Raw genomic sequence first — 22,194 nt, forward strand, 5'->3', positions numbered from 1 at the left:
CAAGACGATATAGGCCTCGTGTTCACTACCTCTTCAGTCACAACTACCTCTCTTCCTTCCACTATTGCTTGTAGAATGGATAGTGTCTGATCATTGTTCCCCCTCTGAAGAAACACCCAACAACTCACTAGTAGCTCCTATGTTTTCAATCATCCAGTCCTTACCCAAGTCAATATCTGTTTCTGAACAACCAGGTCCTTCAATTGTCAATGGTTCCTCCTCTATCATTTCAGAAAAATCATTCTCCAGCCAAGGGACAAACTCGTTGGAGCAGACTTGTTGGATGGAAACCAGTTCAGTAGCCACCTCCTCATCACAATCCCTTCACAATCAAATGACTCTGTAAAAGAGTCTGAATCTTTATTGTAGTCTCCCATTCCACTGCTCAGGAAAGTGACCAATTTATTCTCCTCAACCCCTCCAGACGGCATGCAATTAAGGCCTTTCAAGGCTACATAAAAACAGAGTTCTTTGAGCAGAGCCATTGCTGATTCATTAGATAGCTGAAAGTGAAGGTCTCTCCCTAGACGGACCAAAACCCCATCTGATAAGTCCTGAGCTGCACAATTAAGTGGATCAGATTGCCCTGAATTGACAAATCCGCTGGCATTCTTCCTGGCTGTAACCAGCCCATACTTGTCTGCAGGTGCTGAATTCACAACAGACAAAACACTGCTCTTCTCCATTGACATCTCAACATCGCCCCTCACCGCCCCACAAGAAAGAGAGGAAGAAGAAGGTGCTGTAAGGTAGCTCTGAGGATGAATAACAGAGGACGTACCTGGGTCAGTGGAGGTCCATTTTTGTTTATCTTTTCTCGACCATCTATAAACATGGTTGTTTCTGTGAGAATCCCGAGATGAAAGTCCAGAGTTGCTTCCCATTATCCAAGTAGTAGCTGGTAGGGACTTATTTGAAGCATCAGCGCAACACTGTAGATGACGAAAGACCTTGTCTAATCCCACTCTAGCCTCGTCGGCGCTAAATTTCATCCATCTCCTCTTCTCCGGCGAGTTCCAGAAATTTGCAGAGATGGCATGATGAAGACGACCCTATTGATGATCGATAATGGGTTCGGTAGCTGGACTGAGCTTTGTGTTAATAAAGGAAACTGACATCTGATTTTTGGGCCCCCGTGAACCTTTCATTTTAAGTCATCTAATGGGCCATTACGTAACTTATCATTATTTTGTCTGGGTTTGGGCAACTGTAGGCTGGGCTTGTCATTGAGGAATGAAATGGATAACTTATTTCTGGGCCCATATAACATTCCTTTTATTTGTCACTGGCTAACGGCCCACTGTTCAGCCCAGAAGATAGAAGCCCAACCTTACGCCCATCTGTATCCGTTTCATGAAAGGCTCTTGTGAAGCCATGTAATTGTCCACGTGGTTGATTGTCTTCAAGGCGATCGAAACGAGGTTATGAAATGCGTTGATGACGGCCGTTATGCGCACGCCTCGGAGGTCTGCCTTCCCCACTCGTAGCCGGCGCGTTGGCAAACGCTCTTCTCTTTCCTTGAGTACTGAGCAGAGACTGCAAATGCCGGCGTCGTCCACCGTTGAACTCTCCATCAGACATAAGGAGGGAAGCCTCACTAGCCCCATAATAGGATTTTGGAAGGATGCAAGGTGAGGTTTCCTCAATCAAATTAATCTTAAAGACCACTCGTTGGTCTTCTACAAAAACATACTCTAGCATCACAGCTCCTGCGGAGACATAAAGAAGAACTCGCTTGCCACTCTCGCTTGATCATCCGCATCCACACTTCGTTGGTCTTCTACAAAAACATACTCCGGCATCACAGCTCCGGCGGAGACATAAAGAAGAACTCACTTGCCACTCTCGCTTGATCATCCGCTTCCACACCTCTGAACCCACCGCAGAGGTCTCCAATGGCTTCGAACAATTTGTGGCACCAGAGATGAAGGGGCAACCCGAACAACACCACCCTTCGTAACCTATCACGGTCAACCACGGCTGAGCAACCCACCGCAAAGTACCACTTTTCGATGTATAAGGAAGCTTCACCCCATCTCTTCCTCCCCGCATCCAAGACCCTGCATGCTTCGGCCTCCGATGGTAGATGGAGCAGGTAAAGGCCGTCAGGTAGGGTTGAAACTTTAACTCCACACGAAATCTGCCAAGATTTCGTTGCCCACTCAATCCTTTTAATACAACCCACAACACGATCAAAACAACCAAGCAAGCAAGATTTCAAGACGGATTCACGTTCTGTAATGCTCTGATGATCAACCCTAAGAACCACATCTCTATCAATTGAACAGCTTTTGATCTTCCCATGGAGATTGAGACATGGTAGGGTCGCAACTTTGAGATACAAACGTTGCATGACCTGCCGAAACCAAAGATCCAACACCATAAAAAGAAGAAAGAGAAAGACGGACGCCGGAGTAGAAGACTCTGGCATCAAAGAAGAAAAGAAAGGTTGAGAGAAAAGTCAACCATTAGTCAATAGTGTCCTCTTAATCTTTTAGAAGCTCATCTTGTCATGTACTGGTTCCTACACTGCCAACGACTTTGCATGCCTTGACCTCTAATATTCACCCTTCATCCGGGGAACTCCAGTTTTAGTTCTGTGGTGCAAACATATCAATATTCCGAGGCACAAAATTTATTGTTATATTCAAATTTTCTTCTTACTTTGACCTCTGTTTATAATGCATGAAGGATGTTATGTTGCCTTCTAATTAGAGTAGAGGAAGAAATGGTGAAAAAATGCCTACTAGAGTGTTGTGTGATTATAGAATTTTGAAGTATGTTTGTGGAATGTTTTATAAACAGTTATAATGTTAGTAAAGAATGTTATTAGCTAAAAAATGACCAATTAAATGATAAGAAGTTTGAGATTGATGGGTGGCAATACTGTGGAAGATGGTGGGGGAAACATTGAGAGTAGTGGGAAGATAGATGTCACCCCCTTCAAAGATGAAATGGGGATGGGGAAACATTGAGTAGTGGGAAGATGGATGTCACCCCCTTCAAAGATGAAATGGGGAAAAGGTCTGCTGGATGGGTTCAGCCATACCTAACATAAACCTTAAAATTCACAAGTATGGAAGAGTGACTTGATCTAAGTTGGAGATGTAACAAGTCCACAAGTGCTAGAGAAATGCAAAAATTAATACTGGTCGATGCTGTGCTAAAAAGTAGGGTTGCCTTTGACCAAGGATATAACTTTACAAGGAGTTGGCAGGAAACGGCAAATCCATTTAGCCAACCCAAAGTATATGGAACTAAGCTTGTTTGAGTTGCGGTATCTATGTAATTTTTTTTTGAAAAAATAAAAATCTGTGTCAATTTGAAGACAATTTTCTTAAGCCATATTTGTTCATGATTAGTAGTCTGTTTTATCATGTGTGCTTCTGTTGTTTAGTGCTTGTGGAATATATTTTTTTTAGAGAAATGTTGATGGATATATCAATATTTAAGTTACACCCTCTGTAGCAGCGTAAGCTTTTGGAGTAGATGGTTGTTAATGAGCCAAAGGTCTTAGTTCAAACCTCACCGTCACCCTGATAATTTAAAATTGAAGCATGTGTTAGACCAAAAGAAGGCCACACGTGAGGGGCTTAAGCTTTTGGAGTAGATGGTTTTTAACAAGAAATATATCGAATTTTATTATACTAAAAATTTTCAGGGGTTGGCGAGGTGGACCTATCTATCTAGGGGCTGTCAGAAGCTTGTTCTGTTTGTTGCCTTGGTCTTGTGCTAAGCTGCTTCTAGATATCTCTCTTCGGTAATAGAATTTAATCTTACCTGCTGGAGAAAAAGTAATTTGAAATCCTTTTTGTAGGTATAATGCTTATATGGATGTGCTGTGGCTTCCCCCCCCCCCCCCCCCCCTTTTTGGGAATAACAACTGTAAATGTTATATTTTTTTGGAATTTTTTTATCTTTATATTATACTGTGCTGTAGTGATTTGTTATGTATTATATTTGGTTTGGCATGTTGAAGCCGTAGTGGCATGTAGAAGTTATATATTTTCACTTTAAGCTTTTCTAGGTTTTTCCATTTGGTTATGAGTATTCTTTTGCAATTTGTGAGTATTTCTCTGGCATTTGGTTCTCAATTTATTTTCTTTTCACTAGGTAAATCTGAGGCAGAAGGATGCCCAGCTTGAGGAAGTGAATATACTTATGTCTGAGAAGCAAGAAGTAATATCACAGTTGGAACAAGATCTTGCAAAGAGCCGAATTGAGCTGATTGAAAGGGAGAACAGGATAAATGAAATTTTGCAAGTTGAGGTATTACAACCCAATTGTTTCTGTAATACAGAAGTTTTGCTCACTGGCTTATAGTAATATCTTAACATCCTCCAAAAATGTCTCATGATTACTTGCAGGCTTCTCTGAAATCAGAGCTCGAGAAGCAAAAGAAATTTGTAGCTCAGTTGAAGGTTATTAAATAATTTAAATTATATTTGTGTGTGTGTGGGTGTGTATTTTCGTATGAAGTTAGAATTATTACCTAATGTTTTGATTGTAAATCTTCTTGATTGTCCTGATTACTCAAATTTAATGTTATGGTGGTTGTTTGCTTCTAACATTTTGTTTTAATCTGCAGAAGAAGTGTGAGAACTTGTCAAAGGAGAAAGAGAACTTGTCAAAGGAGAAAGAAGAGCTCAGCAGGGAAAATCACGGTCTTTCCAAACAATTAGAGGAATCAAGACAAGGTACCTAATTTTTGTCCGTTGTAAATTTATTCCTTTATCGTCATATCACTTGCTTTATCTCATCCTTGAGTTATGTTTGATAGGAAAGAGAGGCATGGGAGATACTGTTGTTGAACAGGCCATGAAGGAAAAGGAGAAGGAGAAAGACACCAGAATTCAGGTTTGAACACCATTTTTCTTTTGGTTATTCTCTTCTCCTCCTACTTTTTTTTTTTCTTTTTTCTTTTTTATTTGCTCATTTCTCTCTACTAAATGTGAGCGAAGATTCTGGAGAAAACCTTGGAAAGGCATAGGGAAGAGTTGAAGAAAGAGAAGGATGAAGTTAAGATGTTGAGAGTAAGGCGTCAGAAGACTGAGAAGGCAATTGTGGATTCTATTGGGAATGTTAATCAGGTTTTTGTCTCTACCAATGCTCAAATACCTCTTTTGTTCAATTGGGCTACTTACATTATTCCAATGGTTATTTTTTTTTAATCAAAGTTGGGGTTTTTTTGCTACTTTGAAAAGAAGGTATTCTCTACTGCATTAGTGTACATGTTGACAAGAAATATATATACGCTTACTAGATAAATTTATTGGGCCAGTATATGCTACAACATATAGCATTTAAGGCCTTTTCTCTGAGTAGAAATAAGCACTTGGCCAACATTTTTCAAATGCATTGTACTGAGGATTCATTGTAATTATTGAGCATCAATTTCTGTTGATAATGGCACACATGCGTATTTTGAAATCAAGTATACCCTACCCACTTGAGAGTTTATGTATTTTGCAATGAATAGAATATTGCTGTACATCACATTGCTCTAGTTTAAATTGTGCTGGCTCTTTTTTTTTTTTGGGGGGGCGGGTTTTTTTTTTGGGGGGGCGGGTGGGGGTGATTCATTCATGGAGTGCGCACACACATTATGAGATATACCTAACTTGATTTGCTCTATTTTGTAGTGAAAACCATATTGCTTTACATCAAATTGCTCTAGTTTAAATTGTGTTTGCTCTTTTTTTTTTTTTTTGGCAAATTCATTTATGGACTGAACACACACACATTATGAGATATACCTACCTTGATTTTCTAGAGGACTTTCTTAAAGTCTGGTGGCGTATAGTCTTTTTGAGACTCTTGTGTACTCTGGTTGCACCCTTTATTAATGCTGTGCTTGTCTCAATGTAAAAGTATTTTCCAGTAAATTTTTGCATTTCGTTTTTTGCTTTACACAAATTCTTGTTAAAAATGGAAGTGGTTCAGAAAACGTGTTATTTTTTCCCCCTCCTACCAGTTATTTTTCCAATAGATATTCAGGATTCATTTCCAAACAGTAGACTTGTACATGTATAATATTATACATGTAAAATGTACAAACATGCTTACATATCCCTAGTGCATTTAAATGCCTAGACAGGGATTTACATATAATTTATATATGCACATATAAATATATATTCACTTATTCATGTGTATACACTCCTATTTATTGATATGTAACTTCAAAATGCATGTATTGTGTCTATATATATTGATGCTTGTATAAAGCATTCATCATGCATTTTCTTAGTATTGGTTAATTTCTTTCAGTGTGTCAATCTAACCATTGTAAATTGAAGTGGGGATTTATTTATTTATTGTTTGTGGGGTGTGTAGTAAAAAGTTTACTTAATATTTTACAGAAGAATCTTGTACTTCAATATGTGAGCACAAAGGTCACACACATTCTATTGTGGATTATTTATTGTCTCCTTTTTTCAATTTTAGGAAAAAACGAAGCTGGCAGATGAGGTCGAGAAGCATAAGCAGGCTCTGAAGAGGCTTTCAGATGAAGTAGAGAGGCTGAAGCATGCCAAAAGCAACCTTCCGGAGGTAACATTGTTGTTTTAGGTTTAACAAGTTGATTTCTTCAGCATATTCTTGGATACAATTTGACAAAGAATTTAAGCAGCGGAGATTTATGACTCTTCATTTTATATATGTATTTTTTTTTTTTTGGTTATGCATATGCGTAATAAGAATTCTATAGAATGGCCAGGGACTTGTTGGAACTTTTAGAACCTTGGGGGCAATGTCCCATTGGGTTCCCATAATTCTTCCTTCTGCTTTCAGCCCAATCCTGCTAATGAGATCAAAGTGACAAAGTTATATTATTGCAGTTCAAAACTTAAAATGCCCTCTTTATTTCGGTTACTGGTTAAAGTGGTCTGGTGATGTTATTATATAGAGATAAGAAATAGTTGCTGTGTATGGTAATTATTTCCTGAGCTACAGCCAAGGCTTGGCCCGTTAAAACAATATATAATGGTTCCTTACATCTTGTTTCTTTTTGTTCCTTTGTTTTTTTAACTGTTCTTTGTTCTAATTACTCCTCAATTGTCATGATGTTTAGTTTGATTTTTCTCAGGGTACATCAGTGGTTCAACTCCTTTCTGGGACTCAGTTGGATGACCTTGCTGGTGCTTATATTCAGGCCGTGGAAAATTTTGAGCGCATTGCACAATCAGTTTCCAGTGAGCTTGGAGCTTCCACCTGTACTGACACTTCCTCAACTGTGGATGCTCCATCTTTGGGAACAAAAACAGGTCCCTCTTGTCTTTAATTACTGTTCTTGATTTATTTGAACGAATACCCTTAGGGTCACCGTTTGGTTAGATTGAAGTAGCATGAAAACAAAAGAAACGAAAAGCAAAAAAATTCTTATGAGGTTGGATAGGATGAAAAGGAATTTTTTTAGGAAAATTAGATTCTCGCAACGTTTCTACGCAAAAATTTTTATTTCCCGTGAAAGTTGTGTTTTTTTTATTTATTATTATTTTAAGTTCGAATTATACCCCTTATATATTACCTTCAACTGCCACAATTATACATTATCATTCCACCACAAGTCATGTGAACAAGGTTAATCAACAAAAATAGTAAATAGTAAAATTTTGTCAACCTGGCACCTACTATGTGATAAATTCAAAAAATAAAAAACATTACACACACACACACACACACACACACACACACACACATAAATTGATATATATTCCCCACGACCTTACTTATAACACATTAGTACTAGTATTCTTATGTTTGATATCGTATGTTTGAAATCACAAGGATAGTTTTGCCAAGTACAATCACTCTTTTTTCAATTTCATGCTATCCAAACTAACAAAATAATATTCTTGGACAACTTTCTTGAAATTTTTTCCTCCTAACCAAATTGATGATGGAAACTTAATTTTCCTTTCCTTCACTTCACTTTCTTTCACTTTCACCTTCCACTATTAATTCCGTCTAACCAAACGGACCCTTAAGATGGCTAGTTTATTTTCTTCTTTGCTTATCTTCCCTTTTTCTCGAGGAAACTTGATTTGAGAAGTATTCTTTCTTGCCTCTGCAGGCCAGGAAGTTTCTCCTCTTGCCCCAAGTATCTTACCCTCAGCAGCTCCCCCGTCAACTTTTCCATTGGTTAAAGCAACAGAAGGAAGAGAGAAGAAATTTATTTTACCAAAATCAAGTGTTGAAACCCGTAAAACTGGGAGGAAGTTGGTTCGGCCTCGTATTGTGAAGCCTGAGGAACCCCAGGGGGATACAGAGATGTCAGAAATTGAAGGATCCAATAATATGGGGAAGCCCATTCCTTCCCTTAACCTAGAAACTCAAGGCAATATAACGCTCTTGACCCAGCCATCTGTTCGCAAGCGTTTGGCTTCTTCATCCACTTCTGAGTTACAAGAAGAGTCCCTCATTCAACGAGGTACCAGCTCTGATGTGGGACTGCCTGTGCTCAAGAAGGCCAAAGGCCCAGATTCACCACAAGATAGTGTGGAAGTACAACCTGATGCTATCATGGAAACTACAGAAACTCTACATGTCACAGAAGAATCCGTAGATGCTGTTGGTGATTTGCCCCAAGATTCCAATGACGAAGGCATTGACGCCGAAAAGGATGAGGTTGAGGCTACCGGAGAGCAGCTTGATGAGGAGCCAAGCCAAGTTGTGTTGCAGAATGATAGAAGTGATGTTTTAGAAGAGAATTTGGATAAGCCAAGTGAAGCAGAGGTGTTGTTTGATGATGGGTCAAAGGTTCAGGCCGACCAGGACATCAAAATGTCAATGGTGGAGTCAGGAAGTGAGCGTGAAGAAGGAGAGCTTCTACCTGATAACACGGGTCTTGAGGTCGGTGGTAATATATCTAATATAGTGGAGAGCCCAGAAAATGGGGGAGGTGAATCTGAGCTTGCAGCCGCTCCGGTGAGTTCACCAGGAGTCGATGATGAGGCTCTGGTAGTAGCAACATTAGAGTTTGGGGAAGGTAGTTCTTCCCAAGTACTGAATGATGAGAGGACTGATGAAGGTGATGCAGAGGTGAATGTTGAGACTTCAGAGAAGTCGAATGATGGTAATGACCAGGTTGTGGTGGAATCTGATCAAATCCCTGAAGCTGCTTTGGAAGTTGGTGAGGTAACACCTACAGTTCCTGCTGTAGAAGTGGATGTCCCAAAACAAGCTAGCCCGAGTGTCACGGCAGACACAGAGGAGGTCAGGCAGGTGTCACCTGTTAGTAGGAGGTCAACAACCATTAATTTGCAGGAGAGAGCAAAGCAAAGGTCTCTTCTTAGACAGGCTGGAGTGGTTTCTTCGTCTGCTTCTGCTTCTGCTTCTGCTTCTCCTTCTCTAGGTAGAGGACGTGGAAGAACAGTTCGTGGGCGCAGTGGGCGTGGCGGGCGTGGTGGGCGTGGACAATCATCTGGTGATCAAGGTTAAGCTTTGGCAATTGGTACACAGGATTAATTGCAGTCTTCTTCTCCTCCCTAATCTCTTCAAAATTCTAATGCCTTGTACTATGTTTTTCCTGTGTGCGTGGATTGTGTTTGTGAGAAAGATGACACAAAAGTTACTTGTACAGAAAGTAGACACACTAGAAAGATTTTGACCACAGATGCCATGGGAGGTGGTGCATTTTTAGTTTTCTTTCAAGATGAGATAAAAATTCAATACTGTTTATTTTTAGATTGAGGAAGGGGTGTGGGACTCTGGCATTTTATAATATGAAACGATCTTTCAGCTTTCCTCTTACAGATGTGTTCCAAGTAGTTTCAGTTTTATTTATTTTGCTGAATCGTCTTTATATTTTCAGCTTTTCTTTTCATTTATCTTTTATTTTTTTTTCTTTTCTGCTCGTAGGAATTTATTATTACATATTTGTGCGGCCAAATGTAATATGTCGACCATGGTAATTTTACCATATTTGTAACTTGACTAGATTTATTCCTTTCTGAATAATTTTATACTTTTCTGAATAATTTGATAGCAAAGTGGTGGGGAGGGTTGAGTCTCCAAAGGATCAAAGTGGATGGTGGGTGTGTGAGTTTTTGCTAATGACACAAAAATTAAATAAATAAATAAAAATCCTTCAACCTGTTGGAGATTTTATTCCAGAACTTCAAAATTTTCACTAATGTTTACTTTTTTTATATAATAAAAGACAAATAAGTCATATAAAAACAAGTAGATTAAGGTGTGGTGAACCAATTTTTTTTTTTTTTTTTTTTTTTTTTATATCCTTGCAGACCGTTTTGTTTGATCTTCAAACTGTCTCTAGAGTAAGGAGAACATTAGAGATATTTAGAGGTACATTTCAATAAGGAGATGCACATGACTAATGAATCAAGGTATACTTAAAACCATGTGGGAAAAAAAAGAAAAATTGTATTAAACAACACTCTTATTTCACACCAAATCGGGTATTAATATTCTCCAAGGTTAGAGTAGAGAGCTACATTTAAAACTAAAAAAAAAAAAAAAAAGAGTATCAAACTCAAATATCCAAAGAAACAGAGAGATCAAATTAGGTGAGTCCAACACCAACATAGTCTTGTTCCTCCACCATCAGAATCAATCACAGGCTGTTAAAGAAAAACAAATAATGGAACAATGTAGTGTCTTTTGTGATGCGTCACGTGGAATAAAAAGTGACTGACAACCCATCACATGCCCTGCCTCTACATTGCACATGCTGACTGTCTCCTCCACCAACATCACCACCTTCCTCTCTTTTCTTTATCCCTAATCATCACCATCTCAATCCCACATTCATCCAATTCAAGCCCTTCTCTCTTTTTTTTTCTTTTTTTTAAAAAAAAAAAAAAAAAAAAAAAATCTCACAGCATCTCACAAGTCCCATGTTTTTTTGTTGTTATCGTTTCTGTTTTGTACATGAATCAAAGGTTTTTGAAAAAGTAATTAATTAGAAAATAAGGCCAAGAACATGTTGGGTGTTGGGTAATTTTTAATCTGTTGATAGAAAATGCCTGTGACAGTTGATGAGGTGGTCATTGGTGAGTCCAGAGGCCTGCATGAAGGAGTGAACTATGGTGGGACCAACAAACCTGAACCCCCTTCTCACCATGTCTTTGCTTATGCTCTCTGATTTTGATGTCTTCACTGGGATCTTCTGGCATGATCCGTAATTTGTGGAGATGGGCTTGTGATTCACAAATCCCCATATATATCTTTCAAATGATCCGAATTCCTTCATCACCTGTCACAACTTATATACGTTATTCAAATCTCAATAACAAACATCCATATAGTACTCTATATATTCTAACCGTCTTAAATTTGAAATTGCAAAAAAAAAAAAAAAAAAAAAAAAAAAAATTTCTGTCAAGTTGATTTTGGTTGAGTTACCTCAAGAATTCTGTTAGAGTTGTCAACGATCCCTCGAACTTTGCTTAATTCAATTCCATAATTCGAACTGACTGATAATATCTTTTTTTCGTTGAATTTGGCAACACTTTCTGGGTCAAATCCCGAAAATGCATTCCTGCAGAGAGATTTCATTTAATTTATGTGCCAATAAGAAAATAATTGAAGTGTGTTGATTAATTGGGTTGGAAAGTAAAAACCCACCTGAATTCTTGACGTTTCTTTAAGATTGATGTCCAATCTGATCCAACTTGAGCCCCACTTAGAACCAGCAATTCAAACAGCATGCTGCATCCAATATATATATATATATATATATATATATATATGCAAGAAAATGTCAGCCATGTGTACCGCAAGTGTGTGAGAGACCAGAGAGAGAGAGGAACTCGTACTTGTCTTCATGGACTGGAACTCCCCATTCTTCATCATGGTAAGCAACATAGATAGGATCTGCACACACAAATGAAAAATCAATTCAAGAGAAAATATAATGCAGTCCTTTTTTTTTATAACTTCGAATTTAAAAAATAGAAAAAAAATGGTGGATCAGAAAATAATTCAATTTTTTTAATAGAGTTCTCAAAAAACAGTTTTTAAAAAACAAGTTTTTTGTACAATTTTTTAATTTTCAATTCTCAAAAATAGAATTCTGAACCAAGGAAATATTTTTGTAATAAAATAAGTAAAATGAATGGTTACCGGAGTTGGGTGTGATAAAGCTGCATCTTTTCTGTTGGGCACCATTGATGATTGTAGTGGTAGATGAAGAATCATCAGCAGTAGTGCAGGGAACAACTTTTGCTTCAAACTTTGCAGATTTGGAGCGTCCATAATGGGCAATTTTCATCTTCCTTTGTGCTTGCAGAAGTGCCATCTGTTCTCTTCTCACAGCTGCAATACTTCCGGGAGCGTCAATTATGGAAGAGGAAGAATATGATCTCGACAACGAAGGAACAGTAGATGCCGCCGGCACTTCATCACACGCACCTGCAGCAGCAATGCCGGCATTCGTTTTCTTCGACTTCTTCCTCTCCAAAGTAGATATTTTGGTGGTGGTGGTGGTTAAATTTGTCCTCGGAGTTGTAACCTTCTCGGAACTGGTATTCAAGCCATTCACATCATTCCCTCTCTTGATGGCTTGTGGCCGCGGAGATCTCAATGGAGGAGATGGGACTGGAGTGGAGTGTTTGGTCCGACAAGTTGTAATGTTTGAGATTGGTGGAGGTGGTGGTGGTGGTGGAGGACCCTTTTTTTGGAGGGAATTACGGGCTTCCAAATGATGGATGCGATTACAAGTGGGTTGGAGGACTGGTCTTCCACCGATTTGAGCACCTATGGTGGTGGTGGTGGTGATATTGATGGCAGTGGTCACCTTAGCCTTGGAGCTGCACATGATTTGTTGATGTTGATGGTGGTAATGGCAGAAGAAGAAAATAAAAAGTGGGGATGGGTATTGGAAAGGGATGGGAGTGGGGTTTGTTGTATTTATAGACGTGAAAAAGGGAGAGGAGGGAAGAGCCCGTTGGTGAGGACAGGTAGCTAAGCGGAAGTTGTAACACAATTAATCATACTTACAAGACTTGCCTACTTCCTCATTGCTATTAAAAATAATTGATAATTATAAAATCAGGAAAATAATAAATAAGGTTAATAATTTCTTTTTGAAATAAATTCACTTTCACAAATTTTCTTATTTATCACTTTCCCAAAATTTGTAATTACCTACTATTTTAAAGGTTAATAGGGATGATGTGATCCAATCACAGAGGCACAAATAATTAGTAATTATGATAAATAAGAAAATAGGAAAGTGATAAATAAAGAAAATCATAGAGGGTAACGGAATTTATTTCTAAACAAATTTATTATCCTTATTTATCACTTTTCTGATTTTGTAATTATCATTATTTAAATATTTGTAATTAGACCATATAGGAATGACCTACTCACGAGTTAATTGACAAAATATTCTCCTTATAATATTGTTGATGAAGTTATTAAATCAAAAGTATGCATGTGAACTCATTATATCCTATCTGCTTTCGAAAACAACAATATTCAAATTTGATTGACCATAATTTAAATTTAGTTTGCTAATTTAATTTAAATTATTAACGAAGTATTGGATTGTCTGCTGCTGAATTCAGATCAAAATACGTGAGGGTGAGGGTGGCACAACCATTCACCTTAATGGTGATTCTTTGGATGGAATGATTTGGAGGAGAGTGGCTGAGTTTTTTTTCAAATATTTGCTTGATTTTTAAAGCTTAATTTAATATATATCTATATCTATATATATATATATATATATATATATATATTATTAAAAGTGTAAAGAGTTTCAATATTTTAGTATTTATTTATTAATATAAAAAATATATATTAATTGATATAAAAAGAGTTTATTATGAGTTTTGTAAAAAAAATTAATATAAGTGAATTGTAATTAAAAAAAAATAGTCTTGATTATATATATATATATATATATATATATTAGTATAGATAAATAAAATATTCAATAATTATGTTAATTGACTTATAGAATATTATTAATTACTAAAATAAGTATTAGTGAATTACAATAAAATAAAATAAAAAATAGTTTTGATTTTAATATGAACAACGCTTACCTTAGGCCTTTCGCATGGGCTTGACGCGCACTTGTTTGGTCGGGAGAGGCTTACTTATCTTATAGTTTAGGTGCTTTAGCTGTTTTTGGTTTCATTGCTTGTTGTTGTCTGGTTTAATAATATCGCTTATCTTAGTGAGTTTTACGGACCCACTGGACTAGAAGTTTCTCAAGCTCAAGCATTTACTTTTCTAGTTAGAGACCAATGTCTTGGGGCTAACGTGGGATCCGCTTAAGGACATACTAGTTTAGGTAAACATCTAATGCGTTCCCCGACTAGAGAAGTCATTTTTGGAGGAGAAACTATGCGTTTTTGGGATCTGTATGCCCCCTGGTTAGAACCTTTAAGGAGTCCCGCTCACAACAATCCAATTAGTTAGACATTCCATCTTCTTAAACCAAGACTTTTGATATTATTTGACGTACGTACAATAATTTCTATATGCCTATTTTGGATCTGCAACCCTGGGATCGATAAACCCTTTGGATCTTATTAACCCAAAGAGATACGACTTTGCGCTATAGTTAGCTCAGCAACAATCAAGAATCCCCAAAGAATTCCAAGAATTCTTGTTATACATTCGTTCCAACCCTCAACCCTCTTTTTTAGATTCATCGATATTGAATTAATCGAACGCACTTCTAACACCTGTTTTACTTTTGGAAGACCCTGCGTAATATCACCAGATCTCGATTTTTCATATATAAATGTAACTAGTGTATCTCTTTCGTAAATGATTTCACCTTAATGGCCATGAACAGTTGCTCCTGGGGTAACTAAATAAGGCTTAGCTGATCATATTACTTAGTTGCTAAACTTAAGACCAAGTCCTCGCCTACAATTTCTGGATGATGTTGATTCCCAACATCTCCGTTTATGGAAAGAGACCCATCATGCGCCAAATCTGATCAACCCCAATATACAACCTATTTAAATTGGAACCCTTTTGATATTTATCATATTTTGATGTTATAACTTCACAATTTCCTCTCATCTCCTTCAATTTCTTATTGGCCTCAGGAAATATTGATGACGAGATGGAAAGAGAGGGGAGGGTGGATCAGTTTTTATTCTCCGTGGTCATAATTTTTTTTTTTTTTTTTTTTTCTTTTAAAACTTTAACACTTGTTTATATTTTATTGGACCACCTCATCATAAGAAAAAGGTTCCTTCTTATGCTGCCTAAGACAAGCAATGTTCTTTTAATATTATTTTAGGAGTTTGAAATTACACTTTAGAGATTCTATAATCTATTTATATCTATATTTACTACGTACTATGATTAAAAGTCTAAAGAGTTTAAATATTTTAGTTTTTATTTATTAATATAAAAAATAAATATTAATTGATATAAAAAGAGTTTATTATGAGTTTTTATTTTTTTAATTAAAATAAGATGTTTAGAAGAGTTTCTATAAAACACAAATTACCTATTTATTATGAATTTTTTTTTTAATTAATATAAGTTGTTTACCTATTTATCATGATTTTAAAAAAATAATAAATTAATTAATATAAGGTGTTTAGAGGGGTTTCTATAAAATACTAATTACCTATTTATTATGATTTTTTATAATTAATATAAGGTGTTTAGAAGAGTTTCTATAAAACTCAAATTACCTATTTATTATGAGTTTTTTAATAAAAGAAAATCTAATTAGACAAGAATATATATATAAAGAAAATAAATAATTTAGTATCTCTAATTAGAAAAGGAAATATATAAAAGGACATATATACGTCTTAATATAGATAAATGAAATATTCAATAATTCTTTTCATTGACTTGTTGAATACAGAGTATTATTCTTGGACAAAAAAGAAAAAAAAAAGACTTGTTGAATATTATTCATTACTAAAATAAGTATTAGTAAATTGTAATAAAAAAAAATTTGTCTTAGATTTTGATATTGTTTTAGGAGTTTGAAAATACACCTAGAGTTTCTATAATCTATCTATATCTATGTCTATATCTATCTATACTATATTATTATTATATATATTATTAAAAGTGTAAAGAGTTTCGCTATTTAAATATAAAAAAATATATTAATTGATATAAAATGAGTTTATTATGAGTTTTTATTTTTTAAATAAATATAAGGTGTTTAGAAGAGTTTCTATATAACACAAATTACCTATTTACTGTGAGTTTTATTTTTTTAATTAATATAAGGTGTTTAGAAAAGTTTCTATAAAATTTAAATTACTTATTTATTATGACTTTTTTAATAAATTAATGTGATTATTTTAAGAAATTTATTTTAATTACTATTTTAAAAAATAGATATTTAATTACTTTATTAATTATTAATTTTAAATTAGATTTTACTCACATGCAACATACTTGAAATTCTTCAAGCTTCTCATCTTCTCAATAGAATACTTTCACAATCATTTCATTGTTGTTTTTTTGTTTTTTGTTTTTCTTTTTTCAATATGGATTATTCATTGTTTCTTTGTCTTTGATAATAATCTTTGGCTCCGACGCTCTTCAAATGATTCAAAAATTGATCCAAGCTAACTCAATTACGTTGTCATACTCTACTTTTCTTAGTAGAAGTCAAAGCAATTTATCATTAAGCTCAAAATAGTCATTACCGTCACTTAAATGTAACATGAGTCCGCTTTAACTACCATCAAACAATTGATTTGAAAACACAAAATTACAACTCATTAGGCTTTAAAAGTGAATATTGCCAACACTTCACACACAAAAAGCATGCAATTTCATTTTCAATGGGAATTTAAATTATAGGTTGACCTAATCTCTGCCTTTTTTTTTTCAAAAATTGCCGATTCATTTGTTGCATAAACAGTGAAATAGTTAATAGAACTTTAAAAAGAGGATAGTCATACAAACCAAAACATACCACAGCCCTGATGGTACTTTCTCTAATCTTCTTATAGGAGAAAAAGTAAGGACTAGTTTGGTTGGAGGATATTGAAAGGAAAAAAAAGAAAAAAAAAATGGAAAAAGAAAGGCAATGGAAGGAAACAAAATATTGTGTTTGGTATAAATTTTTAAAGAAAAAGAAAGGAAAAGAAAATGGAGGGATTCGGATGGAAATAAATTATATAGAATGTTTTGATTTTGTTATCTCCAAAAATGAGAGGAAATGAAAGGTAAGTTAAGGAAAACTAGTTTTTTTTTATAATTTTTTTAATACTAAATTTGCCCTTTTTTTAATAAAAGATTAAATCTATGAAAAATTGTATGGTATTTTAATTATTATTTCCCCAAACATGATTACTATCATTTCCTTTATTAATCAATCAAACACGATAAGTGTTTTTATTATATCCTCTCATTTTCTTTCTTTTCTTTTTCACTGTACCAAACAGATCTCAAGACTTCGTTTGGTTAGATAGAAATAAGCAAGAAAATAAAAGAAATGGAAAATGAAAGAAAAGTAAAGTGAATGAAAAGAAAAGTTTATATTCTATCAAGCATTTGATTAGCATGAAAATTTATTCAGAAAAATTGTATGAAAATATTAGTTTGAATAGCATGGAAAGAAAAGAAAATGATTATGCATACCAAAATTACCCATATGATTTCAAATACTAAAAAAATAATTGAATTTGTGTATTAGATACAATGTATATATTTGGAGCCAAAAAAAAAAATCCTCTTTGAAACTCAACAGAAAAGAAACTCAATTAAATAAGCAAGAAGTTAGTTATTTTACATGATTTAGTTGTTGAATAAAATAAGAATTTGAAGTAGTTTTCACGAGAAAATATTATTTTCTCGTGTTTTGTGTGAGAAAAGTTTTGTGGAAAACTAGTTTAATGCGGAAACTATATTTTCTATTACGTTTCTTTTTTCATCTATTCAAATTCTAAAAAAAATGAAAAAAAAATTCTTTCCTTTCTTAACCAAACTAAGTGTATTGGGGTGTGTGTATTTTTTTTTTTTTTTTTGTGTTAATAAATATATATAAACGAAAACATTAAATTTGAAAAATATAATACATGTGGACATCCTTTAATAAATAAATAAATTTTAGGGAAAATTACATATAAATGGAGTTAAAGTTCTATATTTACTTAGAGGCTGAGTCAAAATTCCATATTTCTCTAAAATGGATTGCTGAGGTGGCACATGGTTTTTTACTGTTTAGAAATTGTGATGCCTAAAATACCCTTCCGCGAAGGTACTATTTTTTCTTCGAAGGTACTACTTTTTTGAACTGAATGTACTACTTTTTGGCATCCAGGTACCATGTTTTTTAAACACTCGCGAAGGTACTACTTTTTCTCCGAAGGTACTACTTTTTTGAACTGAAGGTACTACTTTTTTATTAGGGAAGGATATTTTAGGCACCACAATTTTTTAAACAGTAAAAAACCATGTGCCACCTCAGCAATCCATTTTAGAGAAATATGGAACTCTGACTCAGTTTCTAAGTAAATATGAAACTTTGACTCCATTTATATGTAATTTTTCCTAAATTTTAGACCAGCTGTAGGAAGTTAAAGCGAATTAACCCTCGAAGGTACTCTTGTTAGGCGTTTAATGTCTGGAATGTGGCTGACAAATTGACAATTTATTTATTTTGGTAGAGAAAGTGGAACATTGAAACAAGACATGCGTAGGATCGATCTGTATTATTAACATGTGCAGCTCCATCAATGCTACGAGAGTTTTCGTTTTTAATTAACCTTGTGTTTATTTTAAAGGAATATGATTGGTCCATGTTTTGAAAGAAAAACACTTAATTGAATCGGTTGTAGCCAGATTATTAAATACTGTCATAATTTAACATGGTTAGTCGATCATAATGGTCTAAATCTGAAGTATTTTATTTTAATGGTTCCAAATCAAATTATAATCACCCTTTTCTTTTTCAACAACCTTCTCCAAATTTTAAGTTATTGCATATTTGTAGAATGAGTTCCCTAAGAATTTATTAATAATTTTTTTTTAGTATTTTACAATAAGTTTAAAAAAAAAATATTCATAAAAATAATCTGATCTAAAAGTAGCCAAGATCAACTTGATATTTAGTCTAATGTCTCTAACTTGAGCTCAATAAGAAAAATCAATTTTGAAATTGTTGTGAAAAACACTTGAGCTCAATTAGAAAATAAAATTTTGATTTTTTTTTTGAAAAAGCAATGCAATTTCATTAATAACATGACATCAAATTCAACTAAACTTGCAGAGTATTGGCTTTAGTTGAGTTAAAATTGACCCTTTAGCTTCGGGTACAAAAAATTCAAATCGAATCGGACGGTTTAATTGGTTCGGTTACGGTTTCAAATTTGTAAAATCGTAAATATACGGTTTGAGATCCTTTAGCACCGAACTGGACCGAACCGAGCCATTTAATTATATGTATATAAATATAATTTAGCTTATGTATATATAATCTAATATAATCATATTATCCAAATCATTTAGAAGTTTGTAGCAACTATTAATAATACCATTCAGACTTAATTTTTCTTAGATGTTATCAATTTATTAAATGATTCTTATTTTTTATTGATTTCCCGTGACTGAATTTTGTTGGTTTTCTAAATTATAGCTATATTTGTTGTTGAATTAGTAATTCTAAATGTATTAGGTTATTAACAATATGCATTCACTTCAATTCCAGAAGTGACAAAGAAGAATAGATTAAAAGTTCTAAATATATTAACAGCTCTGAATGTATTAATTAACTTGGTTTATATTTGTGTATTTGGATTTTGAAATAGAAATACTTCTTAAAAAAAAAAAAAAAGTGAAACCAAACCAAACCAAATCGATTTCTTACGATTTGATTTGATTTGATTTCCTTAATCAAATTATTTGATTTAGTTCTAAATTTTTTAAAATAATTAAGTTCGATTTGTTTTCAAAGAACTCTAAAATCGATTCAAACCGAACCGTGTGTACCCTACTTCAACCCATACAAAACTTATCAAGTCGAACAAGGGTGTGTCGGGGTTGTAGGATTCTTTGATAACACGTACCCTTTTTGCCTTTTCCTTTCTTCTTTTTCATTTTTCAATCTTCTGACAAACACCGACCATAACGTGATGGATGGTGTTTAATATATATATATATACACACATACACACACACTACATGTTAGAGAAAAAAATGAGAAGGCAGAATGTGACATGGCATTATCCTAACTTTTCTTGGTAACTTCTTTGAATGATGATATTGCAGGAGAGGAGAAGTTGTGCCATTGCCGACGTTTTATCCTACCCTAAGCTTGATTTTGTTCTGACACGTGTGAGACAACCCATGTGTTTTATGCTTGTCAACAATTCAATTATTTAAGGCCAATATTCAGACACAAGCAACAAATTAAATCACACCACTTACATTTTCAACATATAATTTGTTATTTCTTGTTTCCTAGAGCCTTCCCTACCAGTCTCAATTTTGATCTTCATCCCTCCAAAATATGCACACATTGTAGCATTCAAGATGGTCCAGAAATTTATTTGAGTTGGGACAACTTTTAACAACAATTACATAAAAATATATATATTTTTGGGATGCAATATACACACACTATATGTTAGAAAAACAAAAAAAAAAGAAAAAGAAATGAATGGTGTATGAATAGGATGGGTTCGTCCCTAGTAGTCAAGCACGGATCTATGTAAAGACCAGTGAAGATTTATTTATTTATTATTATTTTTTTTTTTTGGCATTATGAACTATTTTAAAATTGACGATGATGACACTTAAAAATTAATGAATTATAGGGAAAGAGACAGCCCACATGCACACACCAAAATGGATGGAAATGCATAATTGTGTGTTTGGATTATAAGATGTTAAGTTTGTCTATGGACCTTTTTTGATTGATGCACGAGTAGTGCTTCTCTGGCTAGCCATGAGAACGTACAGAAGGTACACATGAGTAGTAGACCAAGAAAATACAATTCCAACTAGGCTTTTTCTGTTTTTTTTTTGGGATCTGCATCTCATATGTGTGTAGTCTTCTTTGTGAGGTACGAATCAATACATAATGATTTTGTATGTCTTCTACAATTGCTTGGAGTCGACTACACGAATCATATTTTTTCAACCCTTTTCAAAGTGTTTCAAAATCTGGACAATTTTGCTCAATGCAGCAATACACAGAAAATATTATCTAACGTCTTTGTTTGGGCCAACACGTTAACACGTGTTTTTTAATGATGGGATTTGAACACGAGTCTTTTGACTTTGATGATATCATGTTAATAACCATCTATTCCAAAAGCTTAAGGTGTAACTTTAATATTTATTATTCGTGCACAAAAGTGATATAACCTGACATGTTGGAGAAAAAACTAATGGAGATGATTCAATTCTCCCCTATATAATCTATGTACCGGTACATTATTTATTTGCACCGGTGCATGGGCTTTGAATTGGACAAAATTTTATAATTCAAACTCAATTGAACTTGAATTTCAACAAAACATTGGGCAACAAATTTTAATGATTCTCTGAGTTTTTCAATCAGATTTGACTTCCAAAAATCTTACAAATACAAGTTTTTTCATATACATTCACATGCCTAGTTTACTTAAGATTCTACTCCTTTGAGATGATGCTATTTATATGATTCTGTGGTTGCGAAAGAGATCACTGGCGAAGAAAAACAGGTTCCTTGGTGGTGATTGTGCAGACATGGAGAATAGTGGGCACGTGATTTCCGTATGGTAGTAATTAGGACTCACTAGTTAATATATACATACATACATACATATATATATATATATATATAGACCACGACATTTGATCGGTCAAAGCAATCTATGTGCAGATCGGATCGATGCATCCCATTAGTTCATTTAATCCTCGGTTTCTGTTAAAATTTGATCCATAAAGTGTAGAATTTTACCATTTCACAATCCACTGGAGGTGTAAACCATTTTTGTGGAGAATTTGATTGATTCATCCCTCTGATCGATTCAGTCTAGATTTTTATTTTTCTTTTATGGCTATGGAATTAAAATTTATAAAATAGGTAAAAATTAACTTAAAAAATTAAAAAGAAATTTTTATAATTTTATACAGCAAAATACAACTTAAAATTAATTACAAAACCAAAATTATTAATAATTCAACTAAAATAGTTATTACCATCACCACACCTAACCAGTACTCTTAACCATTCAAGGATCAAGCCAATTTAAAAAATGATAACATCACTTCTTCTTCTTTTTATTT

The 22,194-nt window shown here is 34.2% G+C and overlaps 2 protein-coding genes across 3 annotated transcripts in view; one reads left to right on the forward strand and one right to left on the reverse strand.

Moving 5' to 3' along the window:
* The window catches only part of LOC132307992 (nuclear-pore anchor), a 58,345-nt gene extending 48,592 nt beyond the window's left edge, over nt 1-9,753 (forward strand). The window contains exons 41-48 of one of the 2 annotated variants that reach the window (XM_059805924.1): nt 4,114-4,269; nt 4,368-4,421; nt 4,589-4,697; nt 4,781-4,857; nt 4,962-5,090; nt 6,448-6,552; nt 7,073-7,265; nt 8,075-9,753. In XM_059805924.1, the coding sequence (XP_059661907.1) occupies nt 4,114-4,269; nt 4,368-4,421; nt 4,589-4,697; nt 4,781-4,857; nt 4,962-5,090; nt 6,448-6,552; nt 7,073-7,265; nt 8,075-9,441 (2,190 nt within the window). In that variant the 3' untranslated portion in view covers nt 9,442-9,753. The remainder of the gene's footprint in view (nt 1-4,113; nt 4,270-4,367; nt 4,422-4,588; nt 4,698-4,780; nt 4,858-4,961; nt 5,091-6,447; nt 6,553-7,072; nt 7,266-8,074) is intronic. The other variant, XM_059805925.1, reaches the window with a different exon arrangement.
* Nucleotides 9,754-10,816: 1,063 nt separating this feature from the next.
* LOC132307994 (uncharacterized) lies at nt 10,817-12,857 on the reverse strand. Its single transcript, XM_059805929.1, has 5 exons — nt 12,088-12,857; nt 11,781-11,838; nt 11,590-11,673; nt 11,368-11,503; nt 10,817-11,218 (listed from the first exon to the last, which is right to left on the reverse strand). The coding sequence occupies exons 1-5, from the start codon at nt 12,779-12,781 to the stop codon at nt 10,967-10,969; spliced, it is 1,224 nt and encodes a 407-aa protein (XP_059661912.1). The 5' UTR covers nt 12,782-12,857; the 3' UTR covers nt 10,817-10,966.
* Nucleotides 12,858-22,194: the final 9,337 nt, after the last annotated feature.

The sequence above is a fragment of the Cornus florida genome, unplaced genomic scaffold, assembly GCF_030987335.1.
Source record: "Cornus florida cultivar Cherokee Brave unplaced genomic scaffold, ASM3098733v1 CherokeeBrave_3.0.0_Hap2_Chr05, whole genome shotgun sequence".
Taxonomy (NCBI): domain Eukaryota; kingdom Viridiplantae; phylum Streptophyta; class Magnoliopsida; order Cornales; family Cornaceae; genus Cornus; species Cornus florida.

Bases quoted from the DNA above. Each gene is read 5' to 3' on its own strand.
- LOC132307994 (XM_059805929.1), bottom strand. From the start codon at position 12,781: ATGTGCAGCTCCAAGGCTAAGGTGACCACTGCCATCAATATCACCACC. The intron at 11,504-11,589 runs GTGGGTTTTTAC...ATCTCTCTGCAG, and splicing joins AAGAAACGTCAAGAATTCAG to GAATGCATTTTCGGGATTTG. The intron at 11,219-11,367 runs GTAACTCAACCA...AAGTTGTGACAG, and splicing joins ACTCTAACAGAATTCTTGAG to GTGATGAAGGAATTCGGATC.